The 14,937-nt window shown below is 40.4% G+C and overlaps 1 protein-coding gene across 1 annotated transcript in view; it reads left to right on the forward strand.

Moving 5' to 3' along the window:
* SUMO1 (small ubiquitin-like modifier 1) overlaps positions 1–14,937 on the forward strand; it is a 20,828-nt gene that overhangs the window by 637 nt on the left and 5,254 nt on the right. The window contains exons 2-3 of the mRNA XM_015559092.1: positions 10,493–10,600; positions 11,589–11,666. Coding sequence (XP_015414578.1) covers positions 10,493–10,600; positions 11,589–11,666 — 186 coding nt within the window. The remainder of the gene's footprint in view (positions 1–10,492; positions 10,601–11,588; positions 11,667–14,937) is intronic.

Consider the following 14,937-nt stretch of genomic DNA (forward strand, 5'->3'; position numbering starts at 1 on the left):
GCAGCGGCAGGCGGGGAACCTTGGCTTCCTCCATCACTGGAGCAAGCAAGCCTCCTGTTTGCTTCAGCTGCCTGGCTGCTGGCCGCCATCTTGGTTGGCAGTTAATTTGCACATTGCCCTGATTAGCCAATGGGAAGCGTGTCGGAGGTACAGTTAATTACCCTATTTGTCTATTATTAGATAGGATGTTTTTGCTTCATGACCTTTAATTCTGTTAACAATAGTTATCTGGTAACTTTATCTCTAAGAGCAAATCATTTGCTTCTTCCAGAACATTGGTCTTATTATGGATAATTTTCTCTAAGACTGGTATAGTATCTCATTTTGGAATTTACAGAAATTGTGATTTTTTTTTTCGGGGGAGTAGATAATTCTCTAATATTCTACTTCTTTAAAAAAGTCATGTGGGCCAAAACCGGTTTGGCTCAGTGGATAGAGCCGTCAGCCTGTGGACTGAAAGGTCCCAGGTTCGATTCCGGTCAAGGGCATGTACCTGGGTTGCGGGCACATCCCCAGTGGGGAGTGTGCAGGAGGCAGCTAATCGATGTTTCTCTCTCATCGATGTTTCTAACTCTCTATCTCTCTCCCTTCCTCTCTGTAAAAAAAAAATCAATAAAATATATTTAAAAAAAAAAGTCATGTGGGCCCTGATGGGATAGCTCAATTGGTTGGCGCGTCATCCATATACACCACGGTTGTGGGTTTGATCCCTGGTTAGGGCACATACAAGAGTCAACCATTGAAAGCATAAATAAGTGGAACAGAAATTGATGTTTCTCTCCCTCCCTCCCTTCCTTTCTTCCCTCTCTTTATTAAAAACACACACACACACACACACACACACACACACACAAAACCCAACAAAAAACCAGTGTCCTAACTACATACTGGTACACAGATTAGTCTTGAGTGTTTTAATAAATTATAACATTACTAGAGGCCCAATGCATGAAGATTCATTCAAGAATGGGCATTCCTTCCCCTGGCTGCCAGCACTGTCTTTGCTTGCCGGGAGCCGCCTTTCCACCTTTGCCTTTCTCCCTTCTTCTGGCCCAGAGCCGCCTTTCCGCCTTCCCGCCTTCCCATGCTGCCCAGAGGCTCAGAGTGGCTGGGCCGGTGCTGAGCGCCTGTGTCATTGCCATGGTGACAACCCAAGTGTCTCACTCCACTCCCTCTGCTCAGCGCCTGTGTATGCGAATTAACCCACCATCTTTGTTGGGTTAATTTGCGTACTCCTGGTTGGCTACTCAGTGGGTGTTGTGAAGGTACAGTCAATTTGCATCTTTCTCTTTTATTAGTGTAGATGTAAGTGGAATCATACAGTATGCACTTCTGTGTCTGGCTTCTTTTGCTCAGGATTGTTTGGAGATTTGTATGTTGTTAAATCTCATTATTACATTGCATTCTATTTTGTGACTGTACCATGATTTACTTATCATTCTGCTTTTGATGCACATTTGAGGTAGTTTTCTAGGACCTGTATATATTTTTTAAAGTTTTTCTTAATCCTCACGGGAGCACATTTTTATTGATTTTCTTGTTCTTGCTGTTAGAGAAAGGGGAAGGGGCAGAGAGAAAGAGAGAGGGAGAGAGAAACATGGATGTGAGAAAAATATCGATCTCTTGCCTCCCACACACACCCCCATTGGGGCCAGGGATCGAACCTGCTACCTAGCTATGTGCTTTGGGAATTGAACCTTTCCGTGTACAAAACTACGCTCCTACCAACTGGGCCACTCTGGCCAGGGCTTTAGGACCTATTTTTAACATAAGCCAAATGGTATTTATTTACAGCACCTTCTCTGTCAGTTCATACTGCTTTTGAACTGAATAACAGAAAGTCTGATGTATTAGGTTAAACAAATATGCAGCTTACGTTTCTCATGGAACGTAAAGTCTAGACTTAAGTAGTTCAGGACTGGTAAGGCGGTTCCACAATACCTTTATACTCCTTTCTTTTTTATCCTTAACAGATGTTCACTCTCATGTTTATCTCCTTGCAGTAGCAAAAAAAGTTATTTTGTATCTTTGTTCCAGGCAAGAGAAAGGGATGGAGAAAGGGAAGGAGTAAAAGGAAAAAATATGTCATCTTATATCTCATTGGCCAGCACTGCATCAGAGAAGCTGAGAAATATGTTTGTTTTGTTTTTTTGTTAATCTTCACCCGGAAATATTTTTCCATAGATTTTTTAGAGAGAGTGGAAGGGAGGAAGGGGGAGAGAGACAGAGAGAGAAACATCAATGTGAGAAAGACACATCAATTGGTTGCTTCTCACAGGTGACTTGACCAGGGTCAGGGATCGAGCCTGCAACTGAGGTAAGTGCTCTTGACCGGAATCAAATCCGCCACCCTTCAGTTCGACATTGTCCACTGAACCAAACTGGCTAGGGTGAGAAGTATATTTTTTAGCTGGCCAGATTTAGGCTTCCCTTTGTAAGAAAGAAGGAGAAATGGATATCAGATAGGTGATTAACAAAGTCTGCCACACCTCTAAATCTGTTTGCTAGTACTTTTGGATACACTGACACAAACTTGTTCCAGGTTTTGCATAGATCCATAGTCTAGGCTCCAAGAGGAGGTTTTACAAAACCAGTTCAGCTATAATTTTTAGTTCCTGAGAAGTTGGCTGTGCATATCTAGCATTTAACCACAGTTCTAGGATTGCATGTAAATTTCCAGAAGATCCAGTATCTTGAGAGCTTTACTAAACATTGAGGCTATGGAGCTAAATCTGGTCAGTTTCATTGTAAATCTCTAGTAGTGTCTCATCAAGTGTGAATATATGGAGCATAAAAATGAAAGTATATATGTATTTTTGTGTTTTTAGAATTGTGATATATCCGCTGAAGTATGAGATAAATGACTTTTTCTTTTTTTTTTAATATATATTTTTATTGATTTTTTACAGAGAGGAAGGGAGAGAGTCAGAAACATCGATGAGAGAGAAACACCGATCAGCTGCCTCCTGCACATCTCCCACTGGGGATGTGCCTGCAACCCTGGCACATGCCCTTGACCGGAATCGAACCTGGGACCTTCAGTCCGCAGGCCGACGCTCTATCCACTGAGCCAAACCGGTCTTGGCGACTTTTTCTTTTAACATAACCAGGATACTATTGTCACACCTTGAGAAATGAACAGATCTGTCCTGGCTGGTGTGGCTCAGTTGGTTGAGTGTCATCCCATGCAATAAAAGGTCGCCAGTTCGATTCCTGGTCAGGGCACATACCCAGGTTGTGGGTTAGATCCTAGATTGTGGTGTGTGTACTGGAGGCAACTGATTGGTTTCTCTCTCTCTCTCTCTCTCTCTCTCTCTCCCCCTCCCTCCCTCTCTCCCTTTCTCTAGATTCAATGAAAACATATTTTTACAAAAGACTTAAAACAAACATCTGTTAATGCCATCAAATAAGAGTAAATGTATTCTAGGTTTTTGGGTTTTCCCCCAAACCACCCCTGTTTCAGAAGAATGAACAATCCTTGTACAATTGGAAGGGTCAGTGACAGATTGGAGGTAGTTAAATTTGATGCTCTCTCTCTCCAGTTGATTGAATTGTCAACCTTCTAATTGCCAGAATGCTTTTAAGCAGAGTTCTTGTTCTTTTGACTTTGAAATTGCACAATAAAATCCTTCTCATGAATTTTGAACATTTGTAAATGAAGATTGCTGTGTCTTCCATCCTCTCCAGTCTAGTTTTCTTTTCAGATCCTTAGATGTCTTCTATTTCCAAGCTGTTCCATCTATGTATTTTTTAAAATTAAATATATATTTTTATTGATTTTAGAGAGGAAGGGAGAGAGATAAAAATAGAAACATTAATGATGAGCGAGAATCAATAATTGGCTGCCTTCTGCACCACCCATATTGGGGTTTGAGCCCACAAGCCGGGTACATTCCTGGACTGGGAATCGAACCATGACCTCCTGATTCATAGGTTGAGGCTCAACCACTGAGCCACGCCAGTCAGGCTCCATCTATGTCTTGGAAAGAAGAGTTGATAGTGGGTAGTGTCTGATAAATTCCTTCATCATTCCAGTTACCATGGTTCATCCTGTGGATGGCACATATCTGAAAATGTGGAGGTTTCCAGTTCTTCTCTTTGATCTTGCATGTACATTTACTTTTCCTTCCATTACCAGTTTCTTCTGCTCTGGGGCTGTGTATTTTTTACAGCCAAACCGACCAGAGCTCTCTGGGATTCTCTTCTCTCTGATGACCTAGTGCCCCAGACCCAGTGCTGAATGCTTGCACTGTTTTGTAACTAGTGTGCCATACCATTCTGCACGGGCTGCTTTCTTACAGGGGGGAGAGGGAAAGGCATCATACAGAAGACACTGAGATTACTGGAGACAGACTTGGTGTTTTTGTCCAAGATCACCTCATTTTCCAGACTAGTCCATCAAAGGAAAAAAAGCACATGAAAAGTTGGAATACAGCATTAGGCAAGCACGGGGCTATTAAGCAAGGGGCACAGGCACATTGTTACAGTGCTTCAGAGTTGGGAAGAGATCACCAAAGTGGAGTGACTAGGGAAATTGGCAGCACACTTTTGGAAATTTCAAATCATAGCATTTACATAGTCTTACGAAATTGAATTTTCTCTTACCCAATGGTGAATATAAAAAAACTGAAAGAATTTTTGTTTGGACTGACTAGTGTGTACAGTAGAAGTATGAAGCATTAGTAAGATTGGTACAGAAAATAGTAATCAGCCCTAACCGGTTTGGCTCAGTGGATAGAGCATTGGCCTGCGGACTCAAGGATCCCGGGTTCGATTCTGGTCAAGGGCATGTACCTTGGTTGCGGGCACATCCCCAGTAGGGGGTGTGCAGGAGGCAGCTGATCGATGTTTCTAACTCTCTATCCCTCTCCCTTCCTCTCCGTAAAAAAATCAATAAAATATATTTAAAAAAAGAAGAAAAAAGAAAATAGTAATCAGCTTAACCCCTTCCCCAACAATTTTTTTATTAAAAACGTTTCTTTTTCAGACTAATTTTTTTATTTTGGTTCTATATAGTATTTTTGATGCTGGTCATGAAAACAGTTTGTAACTCGTCTTCCTATAAACCATATTTTTTTACCATATTTTCTTAGTATACTCGTCGACGACTGAAAAAGAACATTTTGTGAAAACGTGTATACACGTTTCTGCTGGGGAAGGGGTTAATTCAACAACATTAAAGAATTGCCTAGTGTTTGCCTGACACTAACCTATATAATAAAAGCCTAATATGCAAATTGACTTAACGGCTGAACAACTGGTCGCTGTGACGTGCACTGACCACCAGGGGGCAGACACTCAACGCAGGAGCTGCCCCCAGCCCGCAAACCCCAGGCCAGTCAAGGCGGGTGCCAGTGGGGGCCCCCCGATTGCCCAGCCAGTTGCCTCACAGATTGGCCTTGATTGCCAGCCAGGCCTAGGGACCCTACCCATGCAGGAATTTCGTGCACCAGGCCTCTAGTAGAGATTATAAAGATGAAAAAACTTGGATTCTCTCCTTGTAGACTTGTAAGGAAGATAGGACATTCAAAATGGTCACAGAAAACATTAATTTATTTAACAAGCACATTGAATATCTTCAAAGTTCTAGGCACTGTATTTGACTAGAAATATCAAGAAGAGTAAGGCATGCCAATAGAATCTGCTGGGAGATACAGATATTTAAATATGTGGTTATAAAGGATAAAAGTAAGTAGTGTGAGAACATTTAGGCAAGTGAGCAGGGACATAATTTTGAAGAAGTGATGCCTGAGTGGTCTTGAAAGGGGAATAGCATAGGAAAGAGCATTCCAAGCAGAGGGAATTAGTGTGTACAGAGATAGTGGAGATACGGTAGAGTGTGCCATGTTCAAGAAATTGTAGATAGTTCAGTATGGCTAGAGCAAAGGATAGTATTAGCAAGAGAGAGAGGAGAATAAGGCTGTATTGCTAGACAGACCATCACTGGAGGGACCAACGTGTGTCAGCTCAGGAGTTTGAATTTAACCCTGAGATTTCTGGGCAGATTGGATTACATTTTAGAGTGATGGCTTTGGTGGTAGTTTGGAGAATTAATTGGAGGGAGCAAGACCCTATGCCTGGTATGCTGTTGCAGTAATGTTAATGGGCAACAATGAGTGCCTGAAGTAAGGCAATGGCTTGAAGAGAATGGGATAGACTTGAGAGCCAGTAAGACTTCTCAGAATGATGAATAAGTGTGAGATTTAAGAGAGAACCTCCAAGTTTCTGTTGTGTGCAATTGAATGCATGGTAATAATTTATTGCAATTGTGAATCCAGAGGGAGTAGTAGAATTTTCCTTTGATTTTGGTTTTCAGGAGCTGGAGTTAAAAGTAACAGCAGTGATGTAACCATGGGACATCCAAAATGGAGCTAGTCAAGCACTTTTATAAATGAGTGAAACTCAGAAAATTGTCAGGTTGGAGAGAATGATAACAGTTATTAGTACAGGCACATGTTAGAGATATTGCTAGTTTTGTCCCACACAACTGAAGTAAAATAACTTGTAATCTTTTTGCTGGTGGAAGGTTTTACCTTCAATTTTAAAAAAAGAACATCTAGAAAGTGCCATAGGATGAGGTATGCCTGTGTCTTAGAGGTAGTTGGAATCATGGGCCACCCAGGGAGACAAAAAAAAGCATGGAATTGAAGACACGGAATCCACAGGAACACCAGCATTTAAGGAAATGGCCAAGAGGAGGAGAGAATGGAATCTTGGAGGCCAAAGGTGGAGAATTTTCAAGGAAGGAAGTCATCAAGGAAGACGTGTTTGTTATGTTAGGGAGTTAAAGATGAGATTTGAAGTTATCCATTGTATTTAGCAATAAGGAGTTGAACTAGTAATGTTGGTGAGAGCAATGTCAAGTGGAATGGTGAGGGATAAGCCAGATTACAGTGGGTTGAGAGAGAAAGTAGAGAAAGCAAGTACTGAATACTCTTTTTTTAACATTTTTCTTTACTGTTGAAAATGTTACAGATGTCCCTCCTTTACCCCCATTGAGCCCCTCCATCCAGCTCCCATATTCTCTCCAGGCCTCCCCCATACTATGTCTGTCCATGAGCTCTACATATATGTATATAGGGTCATTGGTTAATCTCTTCCCCCAACCCCAGCCCTTTTCTTTGAAATAAGTCAGTCTGTGGATCTTCATTGTCTCTGGATCTTTTTTGTTCATCAGTTTACTTTATTAGATTCTACATATAAGTGAGATAATGTGATACTTGTCTTTCTCTGACTGACTTATTTCACTTAGCACAATACTCTTCAGCCCCTTCATGCTGTCTCAGAAGGTAAGAGAACCTTTTTTTTTTTTTCCCACGGAGAGGAAGGGAGAAGGATAGAGAGTTAGAAACATCGATGAGAGAGAAACATTGATCAGCTGCCTCCTGCACACCCCCTTCCAGGGAAGTGCCTGCAACCAAGGTACATGCCCTTGACCGGAATCGAACCTGGGACCTTTCAGTCTGCAGGAAACGCTCTATCCACTGAGCCAAACCAGTTACGCCGAGAACCTTTTTTTTTACAGCTGCATAGCATTCCATTGTGTAAATGCACCACAGTGTTTAATCCATTCATCTACTGATGGGTACTAGGGCTATTTCCAGATCTTAGCTATTGTAAATAATACTGCTAGAAACATAGGGGTGCGTATATTCTTTCTGATCAGTGTTTCTGGCTTCTTAGGATATATTCCTAGAAGTGGGCCAAGTAGTTCCATTTTTATTTTTATTTTTATTTTTTAAAAATATATAACCCAGCTAGTCGCCTTTCAGCTCTCCAATCCGCTTTCTGTATTTGGTGCCCGCCCTTTATTAGGTCCCCTGAGATGTACAAATATATAAAATGGAATACAACCTATGGAACAGGAGTTGTGGGCACACGGCACAGCTCTCCTCATGGGAGGGACGTTTGGGCTCGATACGCCAGCATGTGGTGAAGGCAGAGGACCAAAGTGCTCCCTAGTCGCAGTCCGCATTTCTTGTGTGTCTTCGGTTTTGCAACCTAGGCAGTGCCCTTGACCAGAATTGAATCCGGAATCCTTCAATCCACAGGCTGACACTCTATCCACTGAGCCAAACTGGCTAGGGCCCATTTTTATTTTTATTTATTTATTTTTTAATATATTCTTACTGATTTCAGAGAGGAAGGGAGAGGGAGAGAGAGACAGAGACAGAAACATAAACATCAGTTCTGAGAATCATTGATTGGCTGCCTCCTGCACACCCCCTAACCCGGGTATGTGCCCTTGACCGGAATCGAACCTGGGACCCCTCAGTCCGCAGGCTAACGCTCTATCTATTGAGCCAAACCAGCCAGGGCTGTTTTTATTTTTTTTGAGGAAACTCCACACTTTTTCATAGTGGTTGTACCAGTCTACATTCCAGCAGCAGTGTACTAGGTTCCTTTTTCTCCACATCCTCACCAGCACTTGTTTGTTGATTTATTAATGGTAGCCATTATCATTTTAGTTTGCATTTCTCTGATAACGAGGGTCGTTGAACATTTTTTTCATGTCTCTTGGCCATCTGTATGTCCTCTTTGGAGAAGTGTCTATTCAGGTCCTCTGCCCATCTTTTAATTGGGTTGTCTTCTCTTGTTGAGTACAGTGGGGCCTTGCCTTACGAGTGTCCTGACTAATGAGTTTTTTGAGATACCAGCCGTCTCTCGGCCGATTTTTTGCATTGAGTTGACAGAGTAATTTGAGTTAACGAGCTGCTTAATGAGCTTGGTCTCCGAACGAATTAAACTTGTAAGTCAAGGCCCTGCTGTACTCTTATACGAATTTTGGTGAAAAAGATGAGGACAAAAAGTAGAGAAGCCGATTGAAGGGGGAGTATTTTTAATTGAGAATAAATGGTATAAAAGATATGAATAGGTTGCAAATGAGAGCATTAAAGGAAAATATTAACCCCATTTGGAAGATTGAGGCATGCTTTGGTTCCTCAGAGTGTTTTTTAAATACTGGACTTCAGATGATGAGGGGTGCATTTCCCTGAGATGATTTCAAGAGAGGCTGAGGGAAGATATATATATTCCTGGTAAAGGAAACAGAAACCTCAAAGGGTGGAAGGTGGAGAAGTGCTGAGGGGCGTTTTCGGGGAACAGTAAATAAAGAGTCCAATGTAACCGACTCCTTGGGTTTGTAAAGAAAGTGCTAAGAGAAAAAAGTGAGAGTTGAGCTTGGCAGTGGAGGAACTCAGTGCGGGGCTGTGGGGTTTAATTCTATACCTTAAAGTACTGGAAGCTACTAATACTTTTTGATCGGGGTAGTTAACAATAAGAGCAGCTGTGCTGTAGAAAGAGTTCTGAAGCCTGTGGACGAGGCGGGGAAAGAACTCTTTTCCTGAGCAGCCTCTGTAGCTACCCTCTCTAGGAAACACTGGAGCAAAATGCTCCCTATTGTGCTGACTGACTGCTGCTGGGGCGGGGCTGGATTCTTCTTTGTGCTCACTTACACAAAGCTTCGTTACTAACACTCCTCCCAGTAGTAAAAGAGAACTCGGGGCTTTGTTGCTCTTCACTGCATGGAATAATCTGTCCTTGCCCTCTGTAGATACTTAAAGGAAAAAGCAGCTGTTTTCTAGGAATACAGATATATAGAAATGTGGTGGTGAGACTATATTTAAGACAGTCTTCTAGTTTTCAGGTGAAATACTGTCTCACTAAACAAGGTTAATTTTGCCTGCTGCTGTAATATGCAGTAGTCAGCAAATGTTGAAAGTTCTGCAGAATGCAAAGAGGCAAGGAAGGATTCACACTAATGAAGTCAATTCTGTTATCTAAGCATTTCCCTAGACACTAACCTGTATCTTCATGTTAAAAGCTACTTCTAGTTTAATAGGTTCAGTTAAATTTTGAATGTTAAAGGAAACTTACTAGTTTTAAGTTATTACCAGCCTGAGATACACAGGTGATGGCCTTGTGATTTTACTTGTAAAATACAATATCATTGGTTATATTCTTTGTTTGTTTGTTTTTTAATATATTTTATTGATTTTTCACAGAGAGGAAGGGAGAGAGATAGAGAGTTAGAAACATCGATGAGCGAGAAACATCGACCAGGTGCCTCCTGCACATCTCCCACTGGGGATGTGGCCGCAACCCAGGTACATGCCCTTGACCGGAATCGAACCTGGGACCTCTCAGTCCGCAGGCCGACGCTCTATCCACTGAGCCAAACCGGCTCTGGCACATTGGCTATATTCTTATCAAGTGTGGATTAGCATTTTGAAATTGTTACGAATAATGGAGTATATATTTAAATAAGTGGATAATTTGGTGGCCAAGTGAAAATTTCCAAGCTACTGCAGGATATGATAACAGACCTCTTTCTTGAGTTCCAGTAAAGTTGTGTTTGGGCCAGTAATTGACTTAGGATATTTTTGCTTAATTGACTAGCCAAGAAAATACATGTTGTTTGTATTCTCAAGTGCTTATTTTGTACCCTGAGCTAAAGTAATGGGTACTCATAAGTAATAAAAGTAGCATGTAGGAACTTTTATCTTTAAAAGTACTTTTCTTTCAGGAGGCAAAACCTTCAACTGAGGACTTGGGGGATAAGAAGGAAGGAGAATACATTAAACTCAAAGTCATTGGACAGGTGAGTTTCGTTATTTTTCTTTGTTGACTCTCCTTGAATATGTGAATAATTTCTGACACACAGGAAAAATTCTGACTGGCAAGACAACAAGACCTTGGTACTTGTCGTCTTCTTTTTTAAAAACTATTTTACTGATTTCAGGAGAGAGGGGAACATCAATGATGAGAGAGAATCATTGGTCAGCTGCCTCTTGCACGCTCTCCCTCCTGGCCATCGAGCCTGCAACCTGGGCATATGCCCTGATTAGAATCAAACCATGACCTTCTGGCTCATAGGTTGACTCTGAACCACTGAGACATGTGGGCCAGGCTTCTTTTAAAAAATATATATATTTTTATTGATTTCAGAGAGGAAGGAAGAAGGAACTGTGACCTCCTGGTTCGTAGATAAACTTTCAACCACTGAGCCACATGGGCCAAGTGGTAAAGATGTTTTGTTTATTTTACATTTCTCTGATTATCAATGAGCTGTAATTTTTGGTACTATGTTTATATTCTATTGATTACGTGTTCATATTCTCATTTACTGTGATTTCTTATTTTGAAAAATTTTAAAGATATAATTCACGTACCATAAAATCCATTTTAGAGTGTATAGTTCAGTGACTTCAGTTGTTGGGGAAGGTACTTTCTGTTTTGAGTTGCTTTGAGGAGGGCTTTGTAATAATTCAGCTTTTATTTTACATATATAGGATGGACATGCAATTATGAAGGAATGTATTCTTTGATATACATGCTTTTACTTACACTGCTAACTTAAAAACTCAAGCCAGATTGTCTTTATGTTTGTTATATTAAGTTTATTTTGAAATGGGTATAGAGTAATGATTAGAGTGTTTTAATAGCACCTGTTATGAATAATAAAAAATACTTTGGTGGGAAAATACAGGTGACAAGGTTTGCTACTATTTGTGTAATTCAATTATTTGTTTCAAGTAAAGCTAATAATTTACACAAAGAAGGGTAATTTTTTTCTTGTATCTCCTTAGGATAGCAGTGAGATTCACTTCAAAGTGAAAATGACAACACATCTCAAGAAACTCAAAGAATCATACTGTCAAAGACAGGTTTGTATGTTACTGTAGTAAATACAATGCTTTATATGTCATTCATTTATCTTTATGGCTTACCAGTGTATGTAATAAAGGCAAGTTCATTTTGGTGATCACTATGAAATTTCCTTGTTTGTAACCATGAATGTTTAGCCATATGTTAAATTTTCTATTAATTATCTTTTTGTCTTGTTTTTGTTATCCTCACCTGAGGATATATATATATTTTTTAAAAGTAGCAGTTATTCATTTGTGAGTTTTGTTTTTTAATATATTTTTATTGATTTCAGAGAGGAAGTGACCGGCTGCCTCCTGCAGGGCCCCCATTGGGGGATCGAGCCTGCAACCTGAGCATGTGCCCTTGACCGGAATTGAACCTGGGGCCTTCCAGTCTGCAGTCCAGTTCTCTATCCACTGAGCCAAACCAGCTAGGACTCGAGGATATTTTTTCCATTGATTTTTAGAGAAAGTGGGAGGGGAGAGAGAGGGACAGAGAGAGAAACATCTATGTGAGAGAGACATATCTATCAGTTGCGTCCCGCACACACCCTGGCTGGGGCTGGGGATTGAATCTGCAGCCGAGGTATGTGCCCTTGACCTAAGACCCTTCCATCCTTGGTCTGCTCTAACTACTGAGCACCCGGCTAGGGCAATACTATATTTTAAGTATTAATTTATACATAGTACTACCAATAACTGCTAATTGCATTCTATGCTTTCAGTATTAAGGGATTTTCTCTGTTAAATAATCATATAGAAGTCTGTTGAATTTAGGAATGCCAGATTCTCACAGATTCTGGTCTTTATGAGTTAGATTAATAACAAATTCCTTTAACCTTTCTAGATTCAAATTTGGGCTCCATCACTGTTTGACTATGGGACCAAGAACAAGTTATGTGCCTTGTTGTCCCCTTAGAAAAATGGGACTATTACAGTGCCTACCCCATGAAGATGAAATAAGATGACCTACATAAAGCACTTAACATAATGCCTAAAAATGTTCAGTAAATGTTACCCATTACCATTATTAACAAAATACATTTAAAAAAATAAGTGTACTTGGAATTAATATATGGATGCTCCTTAAAATGGGGTTGTGTCCCAACAAACTCATCATTAGTTGAAAATATCGTAAGTCAAAAATGCATTTAATACACCTAATCTATTGAAAGTCATAGCTTATTATAGCCTATCTTAAACATGGCAACACAGTACACTTAACCCTCATGTTCGCCTTGCTGACTGGGAGCTACAGCTTGTTGCTGCTGCCCAGCATCGTGAGAGTACTGTACTGCATATCACTAGCTTGGGGAAAAGATCAAAATTCAGATTTTGAGGTACAGTTGACCCTTGAACAACATAGGGATTATTTTGTATGTTATCTGTATTATATACTGTATTCCTTCTTTTTAAACATTTACGTAATCTTATTTATTTATTTATTTATTTATTTAAGTGTGTGTGTGTGTGTGTGTTTGTTTTTGTTAATCCTCACCCGAGGATATTTTTCCACTGATTTTTAGAGAGAATGGAAGAGAGAGGGAACGACAGAGAGAAACATTGATGTGAGAGAAACACATTGATTGGTTGCCTCCTGCAGGAGCCCTAACCAGGGCCAGGCTGGGGAGGAGCCTTCAACCAAGGTACATGCCCTGAACCTGGGACTCATTGGTCTGCAGGCTGACGGTCTATCCACTGAGCCAAACTGGCCAGGGCTATACTGTATTATAATAAAAGCAAGCTAGAGAAAAAAATGATCATGAAGAAAATCATGAGGAAATATATTTATAATACTGTACACATTTATTGAAAAAGATTCGTGTGTAATTGGACTCGAGAAGCTCAAACCCATTTGTTCAAGGTTGAACTGTACAGCTTCTACTGCACCCATATCATCATTGTTGGACCATCATAAAGTCAAAAAATCGTAAGTTGGGGACCATCTGTATAGAGGAGACACCAAGATACGTTTTAATAATTGAATTGTGTTACATGATATTATTAACTCAGGTATTGTAGGTTTTCTGGAGGGTTTCTTTTTACAGTTTAGTAACTTACGTAAAAATCACTTTTGCTAGAAGAAAAAGAGATCAGTTAGGTGTTAGGATAAGTAAAACAGTTAACATTTCTGTCTCTTCTGTTTTTGATGTTAATTGTTAAACCCGTTAAAATCTTATTAATTGGGGCTCAACTGGTTCACATTTGTAAAAATGGTGATGAGAGCTAAAATTGAGTGCTCACCAGGGAAAAGGAACTTGCATTAACTGTGCTGTGCTAGGTACTCAGAAATAAGAAACATTGTACTTAATCCTCACAACAATTCTGAAGAAAATTATATAGACTTTTTACCCCATCTATAGACCAGGGTGTTGATTATTGAGGAAAAACAGTGCAAAGTAAAGAAGTAATTTACAAAGCTCAAGTTTATGGAAGGTGCTAGGTTTGGGGAGATAATTAAAATATAACAACAACTTAGAATCATTTTCAGCGTTTTTTTTAAAAGGCTTTTTTATTGATTTCAGAGAGGAAGAGAGAAAGGGAAATAGAGAGAAACATCAATGATGAAAGAGAATCATTGATTGGCTGCCTCCTGCATGCCTCACATTGAGGATCGAGCCCATAACCTGGGCATGTGCCCTGACCAGGAATCAAACTGTGACCTCCTGGTATATAGGTTGATGCTCAACCACTGAGCCATGCTGGCCTAGCTCCATTTTGCATTTATTGATTGGGTTTTGTATGAACTTTAAAAAACAATATATTTTTTTATTGATTTCAGAGAGGAAGGAAGAGGAAGAGAGAGAGAAGAAACATCAATGATGAGAGAGAATCATTGATCAGCTGCCTCCTGTAGGCCCCCTACTGGGGACCGAGCCCGCAACCCAGGCATGTGCCCTTGACCAGAATCGAACCCAGGACCCTTCAGTCCACAGGCCAACACTCTGTCGACTGAGCCAAACTGACTAGGGCATATAGGAACTTTTTTGACCCCAACACAATATAATGCTTCTTTTTCAAAAAGATCCTATAATTAAATTAAAATCAAAGCATATTCCGCCTTTATCAGTTAAACTTATTTATTTTTTAAAAATATATTTTATTGGCTGAAACCGGTTTGGCTCAGTGGATAGAGCATTGGCCTACGGACTGAAAGGTCCCAGGTTCGATTCCGGTCAAGGGCATGTACCTGGGTTGCCGGCACATCCCTAGTAGGAGACGTGCAGGAGGCAGTTGATCGATGTTTCTCTCCCATCGATGTTTCTAACTCTCTATCTCTCTCCCTTTC

The sequence above is a fragment of the Myotis davidii genome, unplaced genomic scaffold (genome assembly GCF_000327345.1).
Source record: "Myotis davidii unplaced genomic scaffold, ASM32734v1 scaffold914, whole genome shotgun sequence".
Taxonomy (NCBI): domain Eukaryota; kingdom Metazoa; phylum Chordata; class Mammalia; order Chiroptera; family Vespertilionidae; genus Myotis; species Myotis davidii.